Genomic DNA, 27,855 nt, shown 5'->3' with positions numbered 1-27,855 from the left:
TTACATTTTGTTCATCTGTTTCAGACCAGATGAAGGCATTTCAGGTATTGCATATTCAAAGCAAACATGCAGCCCAGAATCAGCCCTTTACAATGATGCCTGTGAAAGAGGACTTACATTCTGTCACCTTCTTCTCCACCTACCATTTTACAACCAGGCTAGTAGAACTCTGATGAGCCTTTTTAGAAGGCCACCTGATACAGTGGGCAGATTTCTCTTTTTGTTTGAAAGAAAGCTTAAGAGAAATTTCACTGTATGAAAGCACTTTAGCTAGTAGGCAGAGTTATTAAACAGTCAGCATTTTAACATGATTACTGCAATTAAGGTATGAAAAATGATCGTCATACATTGCTATACATTCAATTATTTCGCTTAGAGCATGAAATTCGTTTTAAATAGAGCACTTGCATAAATTCTGATTTCTATGGCGTCACACCTGTCACTCAAGCATACTTCAGCTTCTCTGCAGCTTGTAGCACAGGACCAGTTTTAATAGTACAAGCAATTCAGTAGAGAGTGACTCCCTGGCTGGTGCACCAATACAGCTTCAGTGAAGCCGTTCCTTAAACACAGCCCCTCCGAGGTCAGAGCAGAAAAATCACAGGTTAAATAAGGTTCTTACCTCAGAATCAGACACAGGTAAAGGGTCTCCACATATACAGTGACTGAGAAAGGAGCTCATGAGAGTCATTTTATATTTTTGTTTTGCAGAGCTACAAATGTGAGCACACTCTCTGTGTAACCAGTCAGGCAAAGTTCATCCCATGATCCTGTACTTTTAGACTGAGGGAAGGACACGTCACATGTCGTCATCTAATCTGCTTTTTACACCCTTATCTTGAACAGTAACATTTGCAAAGAGAGGACTGCTCTCCTTCAGCAGCACTCCACCTACAGTGGTGATCCGAATGACAGCCAGATTAATCTCAGCTGTGCAATAAACAATGCTGAAGGAGACAAGTATTTTTAGGCTTAGATCTATAAACCGCATTGAAGAATACTTACAAAACAGAAAACGTAACCCTCTCATAGCAAAAATAAGAGGAAACTAGACTAATTACCTCACATTCCTTATTCTCAGTGACCTACTCGAGCAGAACCTGAACAAGTGACCGTTTACTAGTAGGAATAAAATATCCAGCACACAACTCATAGGCTCCAGTATTGCAGTCACTTAAACATAGGTGTGATTCTTAGACATCAATGAAAAAAATCTGAGGAAACAATTTTGTTCCACCTGTCACTGACTTTATATTGATGCAGCACCACTGACCTCAAATGACCTTCTCTTGATAAGTGAAATCGGGGTTATGTTATACAATTATTATTGGTAACATCTATAGACAGATATACATGGCACTTCATATAGGATGAAAATCAAAATGCCATGCACTGACTCATACGTTATAAGTGTTGGTCAAAAATTCCAAGAAATTTTAAGATTTCTGAGATTTAAAGGTCTAAGATGAACCTGCACTGTATTTTCTGAAATTCACACCCGCTGGTTTAGCAACAGCACAGGATCACCAATGTTAGCAATCAAGATTATTCATCTTGTCTTTTAGATGGTATCCTCAGTTAGGTTTTTTCTGAGACTCCAAGCACAAACTACTCTACTTATTTATAGTGATGCAAATGAATTAGTTTTATCTGGACAGTTGAATTTCTATGACAGCATATTAGTTAAATTGTTTTATTTCAATCATTTTCTTTTTTCCTGACAGTACCATAGCTACAAATACAACCATTTAGAATGAACATTTACTTTGATCCAGGCTACACTTTTATTTGCTATTGTTCCCATGTAGTATGTCACTTTTAGGGTGGGATTCAGCTCTAGACTCCCACATCTAAATTTTGATGTCTGCAGTAGAGGTGTCTGTATGTTAGCTAGTCATTAAAGCTGTCATCGTAGCCTGTAGAAATCTGGGGTGAAATTTTGTTGCCTGAACATAGACACGCAAGAGCCATTTCAAATGTCCTAAGGGATCTAAAATATCTCCATGTACCATGCATCATGCAAGTATGACACAGGACCTACAGGAGGCCTGGGCCATCCAGAAGCAAGACCCCGGAGATGAGGGGAACCAGTCAGGGCACCTCCAGCAGCACTGGGTGCTTATGTTCAGGCAACCGAGTTGAGGCCCCAAACAAGTGTGTCAGCCAAGCCTACAGAGCAGATCAGCCAGGCAGTGCTGCAGGCAGGAATCAGGTGCCAAACCTGACTCCAGGTAGATGTAGGTGGCACTGCAACCATGTTCCCCAATGCTGTGGGGAGCCATGCCTGGTCCCCATCTCCTGCTCCAGCAAGGTGCAGCTTTCCCACAAGGTGCTTCCAGCTGTGCATAGCTGTCTTAGATACCTGGCCCTCACGACACTTGACAGCTATTTATAGGTAACTCAGCTCAGCTGTAGGTGCCACTTTCAGATGTGCTGTTTAGGGTGTGATCCCCAGGGCCCCCTGACCGCACCGACCAGGCTACAGCTGAAGCTTTCCCAGGCTGCTCCCAGGTAGACAACTACACCGTGGAGTTTGAGCCCAGCCAGACTGAATTCCTCCTTTGCCTGGGCCCAGACTGATTTCCTAATCCAGGCACAGCAGCCTCAAGGACTTGATCATGATCTCACTCAACCTGGCACTGGTACAACCCTGTTGCATTTAATGGCACATGACTGCTGTTGGCATTCCCTGTTACTCATTAACACCAATGTAAGCAACATCAGCATCAGGTGTTTAACCACTGAAATCTTAGCTTAGCCTTTAGAGCCAGATGAGAGCCAAGTTCTGCAACTCTTACTCAAGACTACAGTGCATATTTGATAAATTCAGCACCCAAAATTGTCTTCAGAGGGAGCATTGCCCAAGGAGCACAAGATCTGATCTGTACAGTACTGATAGAGTGTTGTTTATATGCATGCAACTTTTATCAGCGAAATGGCAAAAAATTGCCAGTACTTGAAATTGCACAGCAGGACTTTTGCTGGCACAGTTACACCAACCATGAATAACACTGCATCCTATACCTGACCACACTCTCCACCGCAGAAAAAGCCCAAACTGTAAGTCTGACCCAACACAGCCCACTGCTGGTCAGCTTGCTGTTGTTGGTACGCTTGTGAAGGCTGACAAACTGCTGTCACCATGATGGCAAAGGAAAAACAATCCCTAGGTGATTTTTTGTTTATGTGTTTATACCAATAAACCCCCTAATGAAAATAAAATCACCACTCTATAAACTTGTTGATGCCTATGTATATTGCTGAGGCTCCTTCCCCACTAATCTGCATTTCAATTCCTACCATTACCTATTTGGATTTTTTAAATTTTATTTTTGTGCTCTAAATGTACCGATACAATCAATGCTTCATAACATATACGTACAGACAAGCATGGCACTGTAAGGGGACACTTAAATATCCTGAAAGCTTTTTCTCTACATGGCAATCTGCTGGGAAGTCACAAGTAGGTGCCTCTTGGACAAGGACCCCCAGGACTGCTGGTCTCCAGGGGAAAGAGCATCCTGGCCCCCTTCTGTCTTTTTTTTTTTTTTTCCTTAGCTCCACAATACTTTGCAATGCTTCTTGGTTTGGTATTTGTATTTTTAAACTTCCTGGCTGAAATGCAGCCTTGCTGACTACAGCTGCCTTTTTCTAATCCAGAGAAAGGAGATATTAAAAATTTAATAATGTCTTTATAAGAAATGCATACTAATTTCCAAGTTTAATTTATAGAAAGGTGTGATAAATGAAACATGATAATTCTGGCTGAGAATAAGTTAGAAAGAAAATCTGAGTAGGCTGAGAAGTTTCAGAACACAATTACTACATATTCTCAGTGAAAACTTGCAATCAATAATCAGTCATGTTCTCTGTAAATGACAAGGCTTAAAAGTCTCACAGTATTTGTGTTATGTCATGTAGGTATATCTGTATTTTGATCACGAGTACACATTCCTGTGTACATTTAGGGGTCTATATAAAAATGTACAAACTTTTTATGTTAGCAGTAACAGCTATATGCTGGGTGACTATTAAATAGCTGATATTTCTGTATAAGACAGTAACTGCCAAATGCTAGGAAATCAGTAGTAATATTAGAATTGATTTTTCAGTTCATATGAGCCACCAAAAATATAAAGCAGCAAGTGGATCATGACCTAGTGGCCATAAATTATTTTATCACCTTCACTTAACAGAGTAAAAGTCCAGACAACATGTCTCCACCCAGGTACATGATAAAAGGCAACCTTTGCACTTTTTCTTGTTGCTAAACAGCTGTAGGGGAGCATTAGTTGAAGTTCATTTATCATCACTACTGAGGTCAAAAGCTTGTTTTATCTTTCTTGTACATGATCAATATTTTTACTTACAAACTGTTCTGACAGCAAGAGAGATTATGAGACTTCAGATATGATACAGCCTCCCAGAGAAAATATATTTGTTGCTTTCTTTCCAGATTTTATAAAAAAGATCCAAAAGTGTTATGAACACCCACTGATTCCCTGTTGATCCAACAGGCTGACGATTTCCAACAATGATACCATCACAGCAATAGTTACCATGGAAATGATTGCTTTTACTGTAGAAGAAAGCACCCATTCAGTCAGTGTTTGCATCTTCTATCACAAACTAACTAGAATTATTAAACTGGTCCAATTCACTTACAGGAAGAAAATTTCCATCTATTACTTTATAATTAAATGCAAATTGCACTATATTCTTCTTCTTTACATCCCTCTGACGACTCTGCCGCTAGCATCTTTTCTTTTCAATTAGCCTTTGAGAAGACCCCAAATAAATGCATTGATCTATCCCTACAATACACAGTGCTATTACACCAGTGGTCTGCAAGACAGGAGAGTAAGACCTGTGAAACAACTGCAAAAAAACTGTTTAATAACATATGCATTTACACATATACAAACAAGCAAAGCAGAAGAAATCAAAGTAATACAGCCATATTCAAAATTTAACGGAAGTTTTAGCTGCTTGGAAGTTATAAACATTACAGCAAGATAATCTGCCTTTTTTGCAGAACACTGCTTCGACGGGGGGACTCCCTAAAGGGATAGCCCTGCACTATACTAGTATAAGCTCCTAGAATGGATGCAGGCAATACTACGCATTGTAATAAAGTAAAATTACATTACTGTGCCTTGTAATATTATAAAATCAATCCCCATTAGCAACACAAACTACTGTAGTGAAACACTCATTTTGGAAGTTTTTGAAATTGGGAAAAATTTACGTAATTCTACTCTTGGGATTTGTTGACACCAAAGCAATTGTGGTGTTCTAACTAACAAATACACCTATAATACCACATTAAAAGCAGTTTAATTAAAAGCATCAGGCTATATAGATACAACCCCAAACAAAATTTAGCCATATATTTCTAAGACATTTTTAATGCAGGTTTGCTTCATATAACCCGATCCTTGAAAGCCTGCTTATCATAATCAACAAGCATATTGCTTTCCCTCTCAGCAACATGCCTCACCAAGATTAGCGATTTCACCTTCACAATATTCACATTTCACAGATAAGGAGCAGACACAAAGCAGTTAAGTCATGTAAGTCACTGAGGAAGCATAGGGCTGAACTGGAAACGACAAGCGGATCTCATGACTCTCAAATCTGTTCTTCAGCCTCAAGGATTTCCTTCCTCTTCCCCTCTAACTCATTTTCAAAACCAAATCAACCAACATATTTCCGACTGGCATAGGGGAGTTTGCAGGGAAATGTATTTGCTTTGCAAAAATAATCTCATCAGTCATATAAAAATGCAAGCACGCTAAAACCAGAAAACTGTTTCCACTTGTTTTCCGGTGACTGATACTTGGGGGTAGCTGGGTGATGCTCTAACACGGTCTCTTATTTACTTCAGTATCTGAACTGGAACAGCAAGCACACAGTGTATAGTAAAAGAGTATTCCTATCTTCTGCCTGTTTTTAGAGGATGTATAGGCATTAATAATCCCTAAATAAACTCCTAAAAAATTTCTAAATTGACTCAGAACACCCCAGATCAAGTAACAAGTCTAAAAAAAAAAAAAATCTGTTTTCTGTTTATTTGGCAAAACAAGCAACTTCTTCCAGGCTGTCTTTGTAATGTCCACTGGCAAACCTCAAAAGCCAGATGATAACCACAGGTTGAAAGTGGAACTTTCTGCTAACAAAGCAAAATGTAAAAAGCCACAGGCCTTTGCATCTCTTCAGTGTCTCATCAGGCATAAGTCCTCTGGTTCCCCACTCTCTCCACCCTTCCAGAGCAAAGCCTCATCATTCCTGCCCAAGCCCAGCCACCAGCCGGTCCTAGCGACAGTCACAAACTCCAGCTTGTATGGGGTGGAGCTGCCTTGGGCAACTCTACGTCTGCAAACTATTACTTCCTAGAGTGTGGAGTAAGGGCAAGGCCGCTGTGGTTGAGCTTGGAGTAGGAAGATTCAAGGCTGCTGTGCTTGGTCTCCTCCAGCACCTGGCCGGTGTCCCAGTCTGCCACAGTATCCCACTCAGCATCCCAGTACTACGAGCAGCACAGCAGCCTCTGGATGCCAGAAGGGGGAAATGCAGGCAGCTCAGAGGAAACTGCAGCTCCCTCTGCTCAATTTGGGCATCACAACCTCCCAGGGTTGAGATGGATTTTCAGTGCTGACAACTCAAAACCGTGCTTGATATAAAAACCAAATTGCAGGGCTAGAAGTGCCATTCCACTCTCTGGGGTACTATTACTCCTGATCCCAGAGTGAGCAGTGCCTGGGTACTACTGAGGTGTCAAGAGGAGAGCTACAGGAGAGTCAAATAACAGACACTCTGGAAAGGCAGAGGAGCACAAATGCAGTAAGGAAAGGGAGTAGATTGCCCCAGGCTAACTGCAGTGGAATCCATCTGAGCTCCCCCTTTCAGCATCCACAGACCCTTTTGTAGGGCTGATGGTAACTCCTGTATTACTCTACGGTTTTCAGGAATGGCGAATTTTATTCAGCACTGCAGAGTTATTCAGTCTAAAATTTAACCTGACCCAGAATTCAGATTACTGTCACCACTGCCTTGATTTTCTGCTTCCTAGTAGAGGATACAGCAACAAATGATTACAGGCTATACTGACAGCTCTGTTGCAGCAAGTTGGAAGAGTTTTGCTGTGATGGGAAAATACCCATGTCCTCTGAGGGCTCCCTTCTGCATCATTTCAGTGATCGGTTCTGCAATTTGGCTTTGTAGCAATGCACAGTGGTTTCTGGTTTAGCTCTGGCTCTTTGAGCAACCATGGAGACATTGTGTGAATGTATGCTGACTTGTGCAGAGCAGCTCAGAGAGTTTAGAGTAAATCCAACATCACTCGGCCTAACTGAAACCTCAGTTTGCTGTCAGAGATGCTGTTGAGAGCCAGTTACAGTGCTCTCCTGTTCTGTCCCCAGGCCCCGCAGCCAGCAAGATCAGAGTGCCACTGAAATGGTGAGCCCTCACTCCAAATTACAAGCCCCATAGGAGTAAACCCAGTTTAAGAAGCTTCCCCCCTTACTTTACCTAATTATCCTTCACAGTTCAGCACATTTTCAGTTATACAGATTAAGCTGATTAAGCCAATCTCTAAACTGCATGTGGATGAACCAGAGGTGAATAAATCCAGAAAGAGGAGTTCAGAGAGCTGAAACCACCCAGCTCCCAGCAGGTGTGCTCATGCCCAGACCCACAGCACTCGGGAGCTTGTGGTACGTACCAAGGATGCCCCCCCTCAGCTCCTGACTGGTGCATGCTCCTTGGAGGTACTGAACATGACCACATACAGCCCTTTGGTCCTTCACTGTGAGGACACTTTCTGAAACAAGAGATAGGGAGGATGTACGGTGAGGACAGAGCTAAAACCTCTCCATATTCCCACCCATACAGCTCTTCTTCCTCTTCTCCTCCATAAGCTGTCCCCCAAGTTAAGCCATCTGTGCTCAATATTCAGAGCCTAGAGACCTGTATGGGACAGCCCAGCTCAAACCTGCCAACAGCTGAACACTGGGGCACTGCACGGTGTGGATTAGTTGGGACCACTGACTTTCGCATGGCATGAACATAAATGAGTCAACAGACAGGTCTTAGAGCACTTAAAATACAGTCTGCAAACAAAATGTGACTCAACCCTAATTACAGCAGAGTTACCTCTTCACTGTAATTTATCATTCACTTATAGTCATGCAGATAAGGTGTTTAAGTAATAAAAAGTCTGGTATACTGTGAAACCAGATGCCAGCAAGGCAACTTAAATAACAGGTGCTCTGAGAGTTTGTGAAAGACTAGGTAAAATGTCAAATAACTTGATTTGTCTTGTTTGTAACAAATTCAGAACAGTGTTTTGTTTAGGCAGTGGCTGACACATGCCAATTCAAAGGAAAGAGTCTAAATTTTCATTATTTACAGTGACCTGGAGCTCTTCTTCAAGAAAGCAAAGACTATGCAAAACAGCCCAAATAAAAACTTGTACTTAATCATCTCTTGATGCTATTTAAAAGCAACATATTGAATATAAGTGACAGTGGCATAAAGCAGAGACTGGGAAAGCATGGGCTGTCACAGATGAGCTTTGGTGACTCACACCTCTGTAGCTTAAGAAGTGCTGAGGCATGTATCCAGGCTGCACTTAATTAGCTCTTCCCTGGGAATCAAGCTCTGGCAGGACCAACAACAGAGATGGCCAAGCACCTCCCCTGCTCCAGTCCAAATTTTGCATTTTGGTGAAACCAACAAAGTGATAGAAGCGACAGGATCTCGAGACTGAATCACATAGGAAAAAAGTCCCCAAAACATCGATTCAGGTAAATGGATAGAAACCCTTGTGTGAATACTGCAAAATCAGGTTTACAGCATCAGGGAAATGCAAGGTAGAAATGTTTAGTTTCCACATTTCAGAAAACACAGAAACGGACCAAGTTCCACAGACTTAATTTGCTGACTAATCTAGTAGATGAGGGGGGTAAGGGAACAAACTATATTTGCTTCCAGCTATGGCAGCCAGTCCTGAAAGAAAAACATGTTTGAGCCTGACCGCTTAGCACCTTGTAAGCTTTGTACTGAAATATGTCTCCAAGCACCTTATAAGGTTTGTACTGGAATATGTCTCCAAGCCACAGAGATTTTAGTGTCTGTACTGGAATACATACTGGCTTTTACGTGAAATCCATACAGAAAAGAAGATGCATGAAACATGGAAACAGTGCAGATTTGTCCGTCAACACAGCGCATTTAAGGTTCAAAGTCTTAAAAATCTGGGATTTGCATGGCTCAGCATTACATCTCAACAGATCGTTGAGAATGAACCAAGTGCTTGACTGTCACAGGAACAACTTGCTGAGTGGGTACAGCTCTGTAACACAGAGGTGTAAGGTAGAGTTGAAAATTAATTGTAGTCAAAAGTTCAAACTCCAGTGACCTCATTGTGTGAGTATGCAGCATTCATAAAAGTGCCTGCGGGCTGAATAAACTCCAACAAAAAAATAACCTGGCGCTAAGTATCTTTGGTACCAAGCTACCTCCATGCTGAGGGAAGCACGCTGTGAAGGAGGAAAAAATGAGCAATGAAACCTTCCAAAGAAATGGCAAGGTGAAAATATCCAGCTCTCCCTGTTTTGTCACTCTTAGTGTCACAGCTTTAGTGTTGTGTATGGGATGAGAAGCAGGCGTGGAAAAAAGAGAGGACAGAGTTTACACCCCTTCCATAACAGAACAGAAGTAAACCCTGTCCTACACAGCTCCTGCTGACATTCCACAGTTAGCACCTCCAAAAACTTTGCTTTTTTGGATCAAAAATGAGGTCTGGATGCAGCTGCCCCATTTGTGTGGCCGCAGTTGTTTTGCCATACACAGGGGCTCCAGGCAGAGCTCACAGCAGAAAGAGGGGGCTACAGTCCCTCGCTGCTGTCCTGGCAGCCAAGGAGTCCGTCCCCTGGCAGCCATTTCCTCCATCTCCTGCGGGGCTCCATCCCACACCAGCCGCCTGCCCACTACACAAACCCAGAGCTGCCACCAGTGCACACTCTGTATTTTAGACAACTGAAGCGAGCACTAAAAGGCACTCGCAATTAACCTAAAATGTTATAATATAAAGAGAAAGTTTAAATTGCATGTTAGATAATAACAGAATGTGGTGTTAAAACTAAAACTGCAGTAACTTTTATCCACCCAATGTACACATTCATTTAAAAACTGTACTGGTTTGTCGAGAGCCAAGGGGAGGAACCAGCTGAATTTCTTCTGGGTCATGATCGCAGATCACCACTAGATGGTAGATGAGTAGCATTAATTCTACCTCCCATTTTATTCCTGAGAAGTACAACTGACATACATCTACACTAGGGCTCTCTCCTCTTCTGGCAGTGTTAAAGAATCTCCTTGCATACATTCTTAAGTGAGAATTTTGGAAAAGATGTATGGCTGGGACAATTCTGGGAGTCCAGAAAAGGAATAACCTCAGAGCTCCAACACTTACACGCACTTGGTTTATTTTTCCAATCTTACCACAGCTGCAAGCACTACAGTAAACAAACTCCCTTTTCTCCAGCAGAAGGACAATATTGATAAGGTCTGCAACCATTTACAATCAGTTTGCAAAAACCATGCCAGGCTTTTAAAAGTAAGATGGCTTCAAAGACATTGTAAGACTTTACAGCATGAAAGGCTGAAGTTTGTGCAGCTGCAACAATTGCCTTTGTCTATCGCATACCTAAAGGTATATATAAGATACTTTTAGTCAAACTGAGGTGGCTTAAAAGATACGTCAGCTTTATTTTGTAAATGGTTTCCATGTTCGTACAAATCCAGAGGGATTTTTGCCCCAGTATAGTTTTCCCAATGAGTAGCAAACCCTTCTCTGCTGCCTCACCCCAAGTAGCTCAAAACCACACCACTGCACATTGCTGGGGCTGAGGGTGAAGCCACACTGTTTCAGAAGGTGCAGGATATGTCTGACAGCTCTTCACCAACACTGCCCAACCATTGCAACTGCTCCAGTGCCAACTCACACAGTGCTTTAGGTAAGGGCACAGGGTTATTACACGAAGTTACCTCAGAGGTGCTGCAATACATCTACCTACCCATCTACTGAGAGTATGAAATGATGCATTAGGTGCAGTGAAGCACTGGTGTTTTCACCAAAACATTAGTACCAACACACTCAGCCCAGCATATAAAGTACTGTTGTTTGAAATTTGCAGCCAAATAAATAACCAAAAAGTCTACCCTCTGTATGGCCATCACTGCAGAGTGAAAACATCAGATACAACTGAATTCTTAAACCTCTTACTGTATCTTTCACACCACACTGCTCTATAAATATTACCATGTTCTGGAAGGCTTCCACAGGCAAAGTGTTTTACACTGAATCAACACCACTTCAAAATATACAGACTCTTTAGAGACCTTTCACCTTGGAAGAAAACACAGCCAGACCCTACTTAAGCTGGTAAAATCTGACAAGACCACATGACAAGGTGGTGTATCTGCAGGGTGCAATAAGCTGCCCTTGAAAACATACATGAATAGCTTTGCTGCCAAAACTTTCTTTGATATTAATGCACAAAGAAAAAATAATTTTACGTTAGTATCCAAAGAGAATATATTAAAGGAAATAATTGCTTCAGCATATTTTAGCAATAACAAGCTGCAATAACCATTAGTATTCAGGTTATTTTGCATTGTTCCGCATTAATAAAGACAAAACCTGATAGATATATATATTGCTTCTAAAGGATTTTGCTTTCTTTCTTACCTCTTCCTTTTTCTCTTCAGCACCAGATGCTAAATTGAGGCTCAGTTGAGAGTGGCTGCTTATGCCACTGTCTTCATTTCCATCATCATAGTACACAGTTTGCACCGAGTCCTGGAAGCAAACAGGATTCCTGCCCAGCTTCAGCCCCGGTACCTCAACTCTCTCCTCACTCTCCGATGAGCTCAGTGACAACGTGCTGTGATGGTCCGGGCACCGGAAATTGTTATTGCACTTGACCTTCTCTGCAGTGGGACTTTGAGGTTTTGGAGTAGTCGGTCTGACTGGAACATGAGGGTTTTCAGCTTCATATGTAAACTGCTGGGTAGCTTTTGGTTCATCCGAGTCTGAATAAAACACTTCACTGGGAAATGGACTAATGTCATTCAGCGTGGGTGATAAGCTATCAGAGTCTGGCATACCTGATGATGTCCTGAGGCTTTTGTCTTCAGTAACAGCTACATTCACCTCACCCTCTTTATCCTGAGCAACTGCAGGGCTTTGCAGACAAGGTGTTCCCGGCAAGGAAGAGTCTGGACTAGATACCGGGGAGGTGCATCTCTTTCTGTCATGATCTGTGCTGCTGGAAACCCTGCGGGAGTAGTCATCGTGCAGTCTGCTGTTTGACCTTGTTCTCTGGGACTGCTCGCTTGGAGAAGGTGCCGTGCTCTTAGGGCTATCCTTCTTCCATGCAACATCTGTAACATTACTGACAAGTTTCAAAACTCGGTCAAAATCCTTTGCCCTGATAGGGCTCTTCCATCGCTTGGATCTCCTCTCGGGGTTTCCACCAGTTTTGTCCAAGTCAGCAGAAGTAACACTCACAGTCCTTGTTGGCATCTGTTTTTCATTTGCAACCTTGAGGTCGGTAAGGTTTGAGGTGGACTTTCGTTTGAACGAGCTTTTTTTCAGAAAGTTCAAATTATCTGAACTTTTGCTTCTCCGATAAATTATCCTGTTGTTTTCAGAGTCTTTCACCAAAATTTCACAGATCTTTGGCTCTGCGATGACAGGTGATGTCGGCCTAGTACAGTTGTGATGACTCTGAACTTTATCTGTGTCTATCAAGTTTATGCGGCCAGCACCATAAGCCCGCCTGATGCTGCGTGAGCGATGAGTATTCCTCAGGAAAGACTCATCGCTCTCCTCTGCATCAGAGTAGTCTGAAGCTAAACCATCCACTTCGTTCTGGAAATCATGCAGAGGCCCCGAATAGGAATACCTGTTGGTCTGAACTCTCACCACTGCCCCGTTTGAACCATGTTTGTCTACGCCGTTCTCAATTAAGATGTCTGCACATTCCCTTGTTTGAATTCCTTGGAGAACTGAAGATTTCAACTTCTTGAAAGATCCCATTTTTCTGATGGAAGACAAAGCATTCCACGTGGATGAGTTGCCCATCAAAACCAGAGAACGAGGCCTGTCAGAGCTAGAATTAGCCCGTTTCCGAGGGGTGGTGAAAAAGCGCATGATTTTGGAAGGGCTGAGTTTATCCTCCTGAATTTCCTCCTCATGACTGTTGCTGGTGCTGTATCCACCATTATGACTGACACAGGTTGTCTGGTTTTGGGGCTCTTTATTATCCATAACTATGCAAGTAACAGTGGTGCCATTTCCACAGCCATTCGGAAACGTTGTCATGCTCTCGATGCTGTACGCATGGAGACAGAGGCTGGGGTAGCTCAAAGCGACACTGCTGTCTCCATCGGCTGACCTTGCTGCCTCTCCTTCATCTGCTGCACCTTGGTTTGTCTTGCTCTCACATTGACTGGATGAGCTGAGCTCCTCAGGCTGCACTGCCTGCATCAGGAAAACAAAAGCAACCGTTAAGAGAAATTTCCTTACAAAGTCCCCAACTAAAAGAAGCTTGAGCCCCACTGTAGGAAGTGAAGACACGCACAAAATGCAGGAGTTCTTGTTCACTGAACAAAGGTGTGCTGCAGTGGTGAGGAGAAGGCATTCATAACTTCCTCAAAGTATAATTGCATTCATTAGCAATTTAAGAGACCAGAATAATTTCAATATGTACTTGTTTCTCTAATGCTTAATAAGCTAATAAATTCAGTACAACTACCACACCCACCTTACAACACTAAATATAATTCACATACACACTTGGAGAAATCCCTAACAAACAGCAATCGGGTCTTCCTCCTCACAGCATTCAGCACTAAGCCCCAAGACACACAAGAAGTTTTCATCCAAAAAAGCCAAGCACGTCCATCAAGTGCAACAATCCTCAAACAGTAGGCAAAGAAGAGGAAAACATACACATTTTTTCCTACACTTGCTGCTGTCAGAACCCTGCATGACACTTAACTGTCTTGTCTGTCCCCTAGCTGGTAAACCTAAGAGTTACATCAAGTGCACAGAAAAGTATTTTTCCCTAGCCAAAGAAAACATTCAGAAGTATGTAAAGTCAGAAGCCAGCCTATGATGTCATGGAAGTGTGATGAAAACTTGAATTTGGAAGTGACTGGACCCTCTCTGACCAGGATGTGCTGTATCAGGGATCTCTCCCTGAGCTGAGCCTGGGAGATGCAGCAGCCCAAACCCCACTCGGGTGCTTGAGAAAGCTGTGTGGGGACCACAGGCCATGCCTCCCCTGGCCTGGCCAGGGGTCTCTGGGGCAGGCAGGTGCTTGCACCACCATGCTACACATCTTAAAAACGAAGGTCATGGCACAGTTCCCTCCGCAGAGACCAGTGGGACCTTCACAAACCTGCCACTGCCTGGGGGGAGCGGGGGTCTCCCCCCCGCCCCGGAACGAGGAGAGAAAACGTACAGCTGTGCTTGAGGGAGAGAGGTAGCCCCGGCCCCTTCTTTGTCTCCTTCCCACCCAAGGGGCCGCGGGGGCTCCGAGGGCCGGCGGGGCCGGGGGGGAGGTGGCCCCTGGCAAGCAGAGGGGGCCGGGCGAGGCGGGGGGACCGGCGGCAGAGCCCCCGCTGCCTGCAGCAGATGCAAAAGCCCGTCGGGGTTTTTCATCGCGGTAAAACTGCAGCGAGCGGTCCCGGGGAGCAGCGGCAGACCTCGCAAACCTCAACCGCCGCCTGAAACGCGGGAGATCTGGAGCCCGTGTCCACTGTTTTTAAGGCTGCTCCTTCTTGAGTGCACTTTAAAAGGAGTTTTGCGAGCCTCTGTCCCTCTGGGGATAAAAGGATTTTCTTGTGTTTCAGAGAGACGCCTGAAATCTCCCTCGCCGCTGTTCTTAATCCCCCTCATTCACAGGGTCGCGGCGGGAGCCTGCCGGGCTGCGAGGCAGAGCCCAGCCCAGGCTGCCCCCGCCGCCGCCGCACCCGGGGCCGGACAAAAACCCGCCGGGCACCGAAACCTCGGCCTGGCCTTATGCTCTTGGACCGCTCGCAAATTTCCACGCGGGGGAAAAAAAAAAAAAAAATATATATATATATATATAACAGTAATGATAACAAGACGCTGCTCTCGGCAGAGAAGTTCCCAGAGAAAGCGGCTGTGGGAGAAACTGCACCTGAGCAGGCAGAAGGGAAGCGGGAGAGAGGCGGGAGAACAAACACCATGAAATGAAATGACAAAAACCAGCTCGCAGCGCCGAGTCTACACCAACTTCCCCGCGATGCTGCCGCTGCTGCTGCCAGGAGACGATCGCGGAGCAGCGCCCTTACCTGGGGGGGGGACCCCGCCGCCGCAGCCCGTCCCCGCCGCCGCCCGCTCCCGCATCGCTATGGCAGCAGCGGCCGCCGCGGGGCGGAGGGCGGGGAGCGCCGCGCACACGGGCGGCGGCGGCCCGGCGGGGCGGGGCGGGGCGGAGCGGCCCGGCAGCCCCCGGCCCCTCCGGCCGTCCCCGGGCAGGGTCTGCTCCGCTCCGCGGCGCCGGCCGCCCCCCGGGCCGCCCCCCGGGTCTGCAGCGCTGCCGGTGGCTGGAAGGAGCTTCCGTTCCCTCTGCCCGTGCGCGACGGCCGTGCCGGGGGGGGCATCCGCGCACACACGGGTGGTCACGGTCAGACCCTTCGGCAGGTCCTGTGTGCCGCCCCCGCCCGCCGCTGCGCACTCCGTGGGGTGCTCTGCTCGCCCTTGCTGTTGGCCGCGGGCACAGGCCATGCGCCGTCCTGCCGTGCAGCACGGCCACTGGCCAGCACGGCCAGAGTCCCGCTGCTCAGCCCTTCTCAAGCACCAGTCTCCTTTCCTAGCTATCATCTGCGGGTTAAATAGTCCACTCCCTTACTCGGTATAACTGATCCTCCTAGCAAACCCAAAGTATTTGAGAAAAGCCTCAGATCATCCGATGCTCTTTCTCACCCCAGCAAAGTATGCTTAGCAGCTAGTTGCTTATTTTATAATAAAACCATCCGTAACATACATTTTCATTTAATATTTAAATTGGTCTGGGGCCCCACTGTGCTTGTGGTGCCAAACAGGAATTTCTTACTAGAGGACAAATCAGTATATTTTCCTAAGCGTAGTTTGCTTTATTAAGCTTAAAGACACAAATGCTGGAAAATAAATACTTGCCAATCAGCAAGCTCGCTCAGATACTCATGCTTGGTTCGCAGGCTGTCTTTCTGTCCCAAACCTGGACAATTTTTGCTTTGCCACTGTTCTCAGAGTTAACAGCAAGAACAACATTTTATGCACAATCTAAACAGCGTTCATTAACCACAAAGAAAATTTTGTGAGACACTGTCTTACAGTCGCATGCCATGACTCCTGACAAAGACCCGTGACAACTGGTAGTCCTTGCTCAAACAGTTTATTGTCTAAAAATATTTCTACACTTGGACTGGAGCTGTAGACATAATTAAAACTTTTAATGTAGCTCAGTAAGAGGCAAAATCAAAATACAACAACACAGAGTGCATGGCAGAACAGACACCCTAAAGAAGTAACGAAGGCCATCAGCCCTGCTGCCTCTCCTCTGAGACTGGTGTGACTGTACACACTGTAATTACTTCTCGGGAAGCAGTATAGACATACTCTCAAAGGCAAGGTGTAGTTAGGAGATGAGGCAAACAAATGGACTGAAGGGATGTAGGTCAAAAGAGGTAGCAAGTAACTCTGGGAGTGACCACAGGATTCTCTGGCAGTCAGCAGCAGCAGGCACAGCCTGCCACCAGGCCAGGTCTTGCTGGCCTCGGCTTTATGGTATGCCCTATGGAAGGAGTGAGTTTTGAAGAATGACTCAAATGAGGCAGTAAAGTGGTTGCTCTACAGTACTGGGCATGGGAAATAAAGGGGGAAATGGAGATGAGGACTGGAAACACAGACATAGTACGGGGAGGGTCCATATGGACCATGGCCGGTGATCTATGTTAGCTTGGGACTACCTGGGAGAAGTTCTCAAGTGCTGATAAAAATTATCTGCTTCAGACCATGGGAAGAGGAAGTCTTTGAAGGAGGAGCCAGTGAAGGTGCTGAAATGGCCAAGAGAATGACTTTAGCAGCATTATTAAGGAACATATTATTTCATTTATATGAGACAAGAAGTGTAGCAGAAGTTAACTTTAAAAACACTTTCAACAGGTCTTGTAAACTTACCTCACAACCTCCCTGGTATCTCTAGGAGTTTGTGCTGGTTGCTTAAACACTTATATTTAAACCTGAATTTCAATGTATTTATGTTCCTATGTTCCTGCATATTCCTTTCAATAAACATCCCAGCCATATCCATCACATTCATTTTTAATATCCTGTTTAATCCACGAGCCCCCTCAGAGAAGGGAACCCCCAATTCCTCCTATGTCCTCTATCTGCCAGCTAGACAAAAAGACAAAGGAGAAAAAGCTATTGAGCTGAACTGAGCCACTAATTTGGTTCTCTCCTTTATCCATCCAACAGTGTTTCTGAAACTGAAGAAATTCTGATAACTTTGAGATCTGAACACTTCTTTTAAATATATTTGAAGCTCAGCAGCAGGTTAAAAACTACTTGAAGAAACAGAAATTACATGAGAAGGTATTGACAGTACTAACATGCTCGCAAGAACTTAACTTCCTTAAAAAGCCATGGTAAAAAGCTCACTTCGGATAATTAGGTAAGAATATATTTTATGTTGTATTCCTCAAATGTCACTACATTTAATAAAGAAAATACCTAGAAATTCACAATTACAGAGATAACAGTATTTAGTCAATGAGACACTTGTCAGGTTTCTAAAAGTAAATACTATATTTTTAATCTTCCAGACTTGTCATAGATATTCTACTGTTAGTGTGCTTCAACCCTCTTCTAACTCGTGCAGCTTCATTGAGTCAGTCTGTCCTTCCACATGCGCGTACTATTTAGCAAAGCACGGATGCAGCACACTGAAGAGTGTGTCTGAGAACAGGATTAACTTCCTGTACTGGAGACCAGTAATTACCCAAATCTTTTCTTAATCTGAATTATTTTTGTTTTTGAAGGCTGGAAAGTGTGTATAGTATTCAGGTGCCATCACACCAAGGTTTAGTAAAATGATGCAAAGCAAAATTTATCAACAGCACTGCCATGAGAAAGAAGGGAGATCACTTTTCTGACTATAAAGTTGAACACTTTGCAGTTTCTCACAATATTTGAAGAAAAACAAGCCATAGTGTTTCATCAGAGTTACACAACAAAGTTTCAGTAGATTGGTCCTTCCTATATAAAGTTTTTTTTACAATCCTAAAAAAGCAAAATGTCATCCAAATTTCTGATTAAAAAAGGTGCTTTTGAAGTGGCGTTCCTGGCTGGTTTTCCAGCTTTTTTATTTCTTGAGAGTATTAATACTATTTGTCGCTAAGAATGCTTGAAAAGGTGTAACTAAGAACAAATTCATAGCACTTTCATAGGTATTTCTGAAAAACTGAGCTATATACTGTGTTATTTACAGGCTAATAGCTTGACTCCAGATGAGTAACAGAGGTGGCACTGAACTGAGAGGCAGTGCCAGCATTACATGTTATGGTTGACCAAGTACAGTAATTTATGAAGATAAGAACTCCGAAAATAAATTCCAGATTGGTATATGCATGAGATTTTTAATAGTGATTTTACAATGCACATCACACTTACCGCAACAAAAATGAAATGCTTGTTTTAGAAGCTCTAAGTCTGTAATTTAAAAGAGGTTTAATGCACATGTGACAAGGAATGAGAAGGATTATTCCAAGTGTAATACAGGTGGGAAAGGATTACAAAAAATGTGACATGGGAGAAAGAATATGGAGTTTTAATGATGAAGGAACACCACCACCACCCCCCACACACACACTTTTAATAGGTAATGATCCATCTTTCTCAGAATAGCAAAAGGCACATTTATGTAGTAAGACACTCACTTAAGTCTGAAAAGTCTAAACGAGAATGTTTCTTTCTATTTAGTTCAGAAATCCTCTGTTCCACTCCCGCAACTCTATTATTTCTTTCATGGTCCTTTTATAAATACTATCTAAAAGTCTATTTTAAAGTATTGGGGTTTTTTTAAAGTACTTTTAAAAGAGAGTACAAAAAAAGAGCCAAAAGGAATAATTTCAGGAAAACATAAAAAGGATTTGTCCTACTTCAACAGCTATTGTGCAAATGGCAAAGGAAATTACTCCTTAAGACATACTCTAAATTAATGTGACCAAATTTAATTACTAAAATTCAGGATTACTGAAATGAGAGATCCCTTTGCTTTAAACTACAGTGTCTTTTCCAGGCTGCAGTACATAGCTAATGCTCCAGTTCCGCAATTTGCACCTTCCTTTTAACATCCCAGGCAAAGACTCTCATGCAAGCAATTAACCTCCAAGGAATCTTTACACATTGATAGGCCCCACAGGGGGAATTAAACTGAGTCATATATCTACTGAAGTTAAAGACAACTCCCCCACCGAATTCACTGGGAGCAGAATAAAGATCTCAATTTGTTCAGTTTAGAAATACGTTTGTGTATGCAAGCTCATAACATAGGCTGCTAATTATTTTCATCTGTTTTATAGATAAACTGTGAAATTAATGTAGGATTTTTCCATTTGTGTGTATCTGCAACAAAATTAGTAATAGTAAATTGAAAGGGACTTTCCAAATTCAAGACCTTTGTCATCTTGGCACTGAAAAAATCAATTCCAGAAAATGACTCACGTTGCTAAGGAAAACACTCAAAGGACAGCTTGAGTTAAATTGCTGTATTAACTTCTTAATTTGTCCAGTGAAAGGCATCATTGCCCCTATGCAGGAAGCTGGTATGTTACTACCAAAACACCAGTTCCTGTTGCATTTACTTTGCTGCTGATAAAGGCAATTACTGACCAAAGTGAGAAAAGTTTATCACAACTGGGTCTAAATCACAACACACAACAAACTGTTTTTCCCTCTAATCCTCTTTTAAATGTGCTTTGCTGAGGTTGTTTCGCTGAGCTTGCTCAGCTCTGTTAAACAGAGACCTAATTTAGGGAGAACACAATAGCCCAATGGAGTGACGCCATCAATGAAAAATGACCCTTGGGTACCAGGTTACCATTATCCCATCTCCAAGTTTCTCTTACTCACCCACCTACACCACTACAGCTGCATGCAACTTAATGACGACTTCAGCCTTTCAGGCTGCTAGAATGCTATTTATAACCCCACGGGGTCTGACTGAGATCCTATTCTTTCTCCCCATCCTCAAGAGGCATTATTCAGACAGCATGACATGAAGAGATGGCTGGTACTACAGAAGAGCAGTTTCCAATAAACAGATCATTGTGTTTAAACATAAAGAAGACTTCCAGTTACCAATTAGGAAGGCTGAATTCCACCTTTATTTTGTGTCTCACAAAGTGTAAGATGTAGGAAGGAAAAAGACCGTGGAGATGTAAAGCAGACACAAATAGGTAGGAAAAGAGATTAGTCAAAATGTTTTTCTGTGCCATTTTTCTTTTTCTTTTTCTTTTTGTCTTGAAAAAGGTTAGATTCAATCTGTTAGGTGGATGTACATTAAAGTGATATGCACTAGTTGGGAGGAAAGGGTGTGATCTCAGAGTTGGAATTGTCCCACTGTGCAGTCATTTGCTTTCTGGTCTTTCCCTGCCTCTTTCCCTGTCTCTTCCGATGTCACACCCCTCCCTGCAGCATCAGATGGCCCTACAGCCATTCTGTATTTATTCTCCCTGCTTGAAATAATAGCAGGTAAAAGTGACTATTAAGAGCTCTTTATCAACCTTCCTCCCCACCCACTTAACTACCCTGCCATCCCATCCTTTCTATTCAAAACTGTCCTTCCAAAATTACCTGAGGATAAGAAGGTGCCTTGTTATGCAACCAGGAGGCCAAAATAAATCGGTGGACAAATACATGGAGAAAGGGCCTTGAGGAGTTTGAGGGCTGAGGACCACCTGCAGCAGGTGTTTGTACAGCTCAGGACAGGGACTGGAGTGACAGTGAGGAGGATCTGGTGCACTTCATTCGTTTTCACGTGTGAGCCATAGCGAGGGGCTGTGCGTGGGTTTATTTGATTTCTGAGTGATGGTGCTTCTCCCTGGGCTCAGGGAGGAAGCACAAGCAGCACCCAGCCCCCGCTTAAATAATTCAGCTGTGCTGAAGGGAACAGGGATACATCAACACCACAGAGGTAGATTCCATCAGATATTAGAAAAAATGGAAATACTTTAAAAGTGAACCAGATAGTGGACTTCAGTAGGAATTACGCCATATCAGTAGAAATTATGCGAAGTTATATAAGATCATCTTGCTTCTGATGCTTATTGTAATAAAATAACAGGTCTCGGTAGAATAATTGACCTAGTGTGATGCAACAAAAATACCCAACTGGTGATAGTGCAGCTGCTCACCTTAGTTAACTCCATGCTGGCCAGGGCAAAAAGCCCTGAACAATTACAGGTTTTGATGTGTTCATGAGGTCAGAACAGTGAATATCTCAGTAAGATTAAGAAAAGGAGAAACAGGTAGCTTTTTGGGGGAATCACTGGGGCTTGTTGTTGTTGTTAGGAGGCTTCTAGGCGATCTTGATTCATGTGCTTCAAGAACCACACGGGGTTTTTTTCAATTGGTATCAGTACTTTTCTTTGTTTAGTCTCTTTTTACAATGACAAACTTGCTGTCTTTGTTACAGTCTGAAGTAAATTAACATTTCTTGTGCCAGGAGATTGAATTACCATCTCCACCATGTTTCACTTTCTTTTTCACACACAAAAAAAAGAAGAAATCTTCTTGCTAATTCTACCTCTGGTTTGTCAATAACTTCTATTTTTTGTTTGAATTTATCAAGAATCTTGTGGAATAGAAAAGCTAGAAGAAACTAATTTGAGCAAAGTGGATAACAATGAAGTGCTACAACAACATTTACGTGCTAGGCCTTTTCAATAAAATCTGTGCTCTGAATTTAGCCTGCCTGAAAACTTCAAAGCAATGATAAGCCTTTAGCTAATAGTCATCCCTCTGTTTCTCTGGTGTTGTAGTAACTAATTATCTTCTTCATTATTAATACTAAAATCAAGAGTATTTTTTTAAAAAACATGGATAATCAAATTTAAACAAACTATTTTGGCAGGAAGAGAAGTTATGTGATTTTAAAGATGCAGAAAACACACAGTGCTGCTCACTCAAAAACTTAATTTCTCTGGATGTGGAATCAGACACATATAAATTTATAAATTTTGGGCTAGCTTACTGTTCTGTTAAAAACAACCATACATATTAAATTAGATCTTTTATCAGCAGGATAGTCAAGGTGATTGTTTGCAGCCTGATATTACTTGTAATATTATAATTGCTTCTACAAAACAATATAAATAATACATATTGACTACCTCTATAAGGTATTGCAGATGCACAAGTTAGTCAGATTTTGGTGGGAAAACAGAAGAAAATGCTTTTAAGATCAGAACATCCAAATCATGCAACTGTCTTCCTATTAGAACAGTGTGGAAGAAAACCTAACTTTAGTAGCCTGGGATGGAGTTAGTTATGTATATCTAAAGTACCAAATGGCATAATCATCTGAAACTGGGGGGGACTGGAACCAGTGCCCCAAGAGACCTTTATGGCCATTGGCTCAGACACCCATATTCCTATGAGTAAATAACCCTCCATTTTGCCAGCCCCAAATGTAAAGGTAAATTGTTTGAAAAAATGAAACCCCCATCTCAGACAGGAAAGATGTCTTTATGACTGAGGCTGGGAAAGAGAGATTCAGGATTTTGTTTCTCTCTGACCTTGGCAGTTCAGCATACTTTTCTCAGCTTAAGTGCCATATGTGTAAAATAAGTGATGATAGGAGTAGTACCTTATAACCTATGGACCTGCAAGGACAAACCCATCAGTGCTCCTCTGGCACTTTGATGCTTACGGTGATGAGAGCTATAAAAATTGTACACATGGAGAAAGTAATCCATTATCTACCCATAGAGGACAAACCCTAAATTCCAGTTTTTTGAAGGCAGTTCAGACTAAAGTGCCTGTTTCAAGACTCAATTGCCTATTTTGATGATGCTCCATTAATCTTTTAAATTGGAGTTTGCAGATCTGACTAATAATTTATGTCTTGTAAGAGCACAGGGTTGCTGTGAACCTGAAAAATTACACATTTCCTTACTACAAAAGTTAATTTACATTGGTGAGCTGTCTTCGCCTAAACATTGCAAACAGCAAAATGGACACTTCAGTTTCTGTCAGTCACACCGTCCTTTTTAAAAAGACCTTGTTAAACTTCAGGTTAAGAAAATCTAACGAGAAAAGTTTTAGCAGCCTTTCCCTCAACACACTGGGGTACATAATTAAAATACTAAACTGGAGATGTAAACCATGTTTCCAGCATGAAAAGGAGGCAGTTTGCACCAATTCTGTCTTAGGGTTGTCTTTTGTCTAAGCAATACTAAATACCTGAGTCAGATCTCTTCCCACCTCTCAGTTTTCATGACATAATTCAGCAAATTTTGTTTCTGTGCCAGGACTGGAACGGCTGCTTTGCTTTCTCCTGTTACCACATGCTGACCCAGAGATGCTGTCACTCCCCACAGACCACCAGCTGCTGTTCACATCATCTCCTTTGATCTACCTGGTCTCTACGGATGAAGGTGGAAGTGATGGCTCGAGCCAATCTAGAGAGATGCTGGACGTCCCTTCTGCTTTTTCCTGCCAGGCTGAGAGTTGAACCAGCTCCCCTGGCCAAACCCGAGCTGTTGCAGGGCAGGAGGTGGAAGTAAGCATCCAAGGGAAGGGAGGAAAGCACAGGAAGGCGAATGGAAACTCCTTCCACAAGCAATGGGACTCCTGAAACGGCTCCAGACTCGAAATTTGTCTCAGGAACTGCCCAGGAGTGCTGTGAATTGGAAAGGGCTGGCAGAAGGTGGAAGTGCCCTCATCTTATTCCCCATGTGTTGTGTTTCAAAGCCGTAGGGTGCCAGGGTGTGTGGGTGTGGGGTGGGTGTGCGGGTGGTGGTGCTGGGTGGGTCTCTGTAGAAGGTTTGCAAAAGAGACACAAAGAAACACAAAATTCTGTGGCAACATCCCAAACAGGAAATATTTTTAAGTATGTTCTCTGCAAAACAAAATACTTTCTCCAGAAAATGGTTAATTTAATTTCTTATGAAGTGCTGTTGTGTCAAATTCAGAGACTAAAATCAATCATTAAGATAAATAGAGATTTTAGTCTGCTTTTCCTTCAATCTCTTTTTCAGTTTAAATTCCAGCTTTGCTACAAAAATAATGCAATATAGTCCCAGTGCAAGGACATTGTGATTGCTCTATGCCTCAAAAAAAGTCGTTGGTAAAAGAACTCTGTAAAGATGCCATCTAGCTCTTCTTTGATGCAGCGAAAATTTTGGCAGGCCAACCTGTGCTTGATTAGTTAGTTATTCAGTCTCATTGGTAGGACAAACACTGTGTAGACACTAACCTTTAGTATTATGTTGAAATCAGCTGGTTTACAACCTGTTTTCGCCAGTCTCCGCAGCAGCAGGGAACAGGGCCTCCCTGTGCTGTGCTTGCAGCCAAGCCATATGCAGCATATGTTCAGCTGAGCCACTGGTGACACCCCCTGTCAGCATCTGGTAATTTTCCGAGCGGGGACAAGATTTACATGAAAGCCTTAACTCTGAAAGTCCTGAAGACTCACAGTCAAATGCATTCCAGAATCGTTTTTTTAACCAAAGAGTCAGAGGTTCACCTTTATAACAAGCCAATTTCAGCTGACTGTAGTATCAGCTTTTATACTTGACCATACCAGGTCAAGAGAAGGTGCTTAATTTATCAGAAATCCTGCTATCGTTCAGCTGATAAACAGATCCCATCCAGTGTTCAGCTGTCAAGAGTCACAGATATTGCTGCCTGAGAAACACTGAAATAACAGCCGTCCTGCTCCATGCACAATATTCTACGTCTTCATTTTCCAACACTTAAGCCAAATACATCATACAAACACTTGGAAATGAGTCAGAATTGACTATTAAATTTTTCATTGTTCTGAAGTCTTAGAAAAGGGGGATGGAGGGGGTTCAGGCTCTCCAGAGAAAGAAATCCGAAGGTTTGCAATAAGACATAGAAACTTCTACTAAATCATTCAATATCCTAATGAAGCATATTCTCTTTTCTCATTTGTCTTGCTTCTGTCACTGCTCAGGACACCAAAGCTACAACACTGTTTCTAGTAGAAACTAACATGTAATTTTTAGCCAAATCTCATTTTACTGGAACTTCTGAGCTTTTGAGACCTTATTATTTCAGATTTAACCTGGTATTAAATGAGTGAAATCCAGGCTTTACAGCAAGTATTAAACAGTTTTGCTAACACATAGTAATGAGAGGGAATTAGTACACAACCAATTCCAGCCTCATTTCCCCTAAACCAGGAGCTGTTTTCCCAGGGAGGATATTGAGTACTTGTGACTACTTTCTGCTGCAATATTCTTACATGGGATCATGTGGTGCCTTCATCCTATGCTGAAAAGTTTTGGAAAGTACTTCACTGACATCAGCAGTCCGTTTTGGTTCCCATAAACTTCTACCTATTTTCTCACTTTCTTTTAATGAGTAAACAACTCTTAAATTCTTAGTGTTGCTAGCTTAGCTAATTGTGCTTAAAGTTATACAGAATACTCTCTAGTTTAATAAAGACTCCTAAAACCTCGGTTTTGTTTGGGTTTTTTTCTTATTTCCCAGAAAATCACAGCAGCCAACTTGACAGCCATTAGTCCAAGAAAAGTGGCAGTCAGCAAGTTGCTTAATCCTCAGTCTACTTTACATACTGATTTCATACCCCAATTTCTGTTAGAGTATATTGCCAAAGCTGTGATCTTGCAAACATTTTACATATGTGATTCTCTGGCATTGTATGCTTAAAATCACACTAAAGTCAAGAGATAATCCACACAAATGTGTGCGCAACAGATAGACAGTTAACTTGTAGGAGTCAGGGCAAACAGTGTGACTGCTTGTTTTGAAAAGATACAGTTATTAACACACAGGTGTATTTGAATTAAAGCAAGGTTCCTCCAACAATCCCTAGAACAGAACTGTGCCTTGCTTTCTGGCCAACCTTAAGTATAAACCTGCAAGCAAAATTCAGGTTTAGTTCCTAATTACCACCATTTGCAGGTGATACCAGGACCAAAATCAAAGAGCATCTCCTTGCTTGCCTAGCATGGCAGGGTGTTGAACAGGAAAGGCAGGGGCTGCCTTTTTGGAAGTAATTTTCCTTGCTTTAGATGGAATTAAACCTCATTGCTTCAAGGTTTCAGGTCCTGTTTTTTTCCTTGCAAACAGTGGAAGATTATGGTCTTCATCTGCATATAAAACAGGAAGAGTAACTTTTTACAGTGTGTTACAGCACTTTTTGTGTGCCAAATATATCTGAATTTACAACACAGACTAATGACACTCTCTTCTCCCAAAACAAGTTTCAGAGAAAGACTAATAATTAATACTGGAGTTTGCCCAGGCTACACCACATCTTGGTCTCATAAAGATACATTTGGCCACTAAATAACAGTCCTGGCTTTCCAGAATGTGAGAAGCACATCAACTTAGTACCCTTCAGTGAAGTGAAGCCTACCTCTCAAAATGCCCAACTCACAGCGGAGGACAGCACTGCAGCCCGGTGCCATCGGTGACAATGCACTGATGCAGGCAGCTGCCAGTGGCTCGGCTCTATGGCTGGATGGGCTGCTGCCCAAGGGGGCTCCAGAAAGCTGGGGTCGTGCCAGGGAATCTGTCCCCCCATGCCACTGCCAGTGGGATCCCCTTGAAGTCCCAGTGCACAAAGTGCCCCGTTTTACAGTGCATAAGTGCAGCAATGAATAATGCCCAGATGGCTTTGCTAGATGGACTGCACAGACGATCTGCAACTCTAAAAACCACATACAATTTAACAGAGGGGCAAAGCACACTGCAGCTAACACACAAACGATTAAATATTAGTCTCAGTCATGGTTTTGCACTTAACTGGAACAACTAATAAAGCCATAATTGTAAAATGTAATTAATTACCACCATACATACCTAAATGTTTATGTCTTCCAGCAGCCATTAACTATGAGATCTGTTGTTCTGGATAAGATTTAATATAAATGTATGAAAATGCATTGCACAAAATATTGCCTAGTTATAGTATGAACCTTGTTCCAGAAAACCTGTTTCGTTTTTGAAAGAGCCTGTTGTTGCCCAAATTCAGGGCTCAGTCCTGTGAGGTGCTGAGCGCCCTGTAAGCCCTTAAACACCACTGGGAGGTAAAGGGACTCAGCATGATGCAGAAGCAGGCAGAACCTTGAGGAACTGAGTCTTAAGTTAATATATAACAAACAGCTGCACAGTGGTGTGTGAAATCAACAAGTTAAACATACACTTAAAATAACTGTAACAAGAGAGAAGCAAGCATATTTACAGGTGCATTTCATTAAAATCTTCGTGCTGAATAGTCTCATATACAGCATGCCTACGTCTTTACCATAGGAAAGCAAAGGTTTGGGGAGTGTTCTGGTGAAAGTAAAATTAAGCAGTCAAGGCAGAAATAACCTCAAGCTGCAACCAAAGACTTCTAGTTAAATATTGTGCAAATTATGAGTTGGTTATTATCAGCTGGAATCTACCCTGAGCAAGCTGCACCTGACAGCGTGGACAAAATGGATGACCCAGAACGGCACAAGCTAAATACACATCCATAAAATTTAAAGCAATAATGAACCTCAAAACTT

At 42.7% G+C, this 27,855-nt stretch overlaps 1 protein-coding gene across 1 annotated transcript in view; it reads right to left on the bottom strand.

Moving 5' to 3' along the window:
• Window positions 1-27,855, bottom strand: part of LOC141939712 (uncharacterized) — a 158,003-nt gene that overhangs the window by 31,364 nt on the left and 98,784 nt on the right. Inside the window, exon 2 of the mRNA XM_074859976.1 lies at window positions 11,753-13,549. Within this exon, the coding sequence (XP_074716077.1) occupies window positions 11,753-13,549 (1,797 nt within the window). The remainder of the gene's footprint in view (window positions 1-11,752; window positions 13,550-27,855) is intronic.

Source organism: Strix uralensis, chromosome 2 (genome assembly GCF_047716275.1).
Source record: "Strix uralensis isolate ZFMK-TIS-50842 chromosome 2, bStrUra1, whole genome shotgun sequence".
Taxonomy (NCBI): domain Eukaryota; kingdom Metazoa; phylum Chordata; class Aves; order Strigiformes; family Strigidae; genus Strix; species Strix uralensis.
The sequence above is the reverse complement of the archived record's forward strand: the minus strand, read 5'-3'. Positions and strand labels throughout refer to the sequence as shown.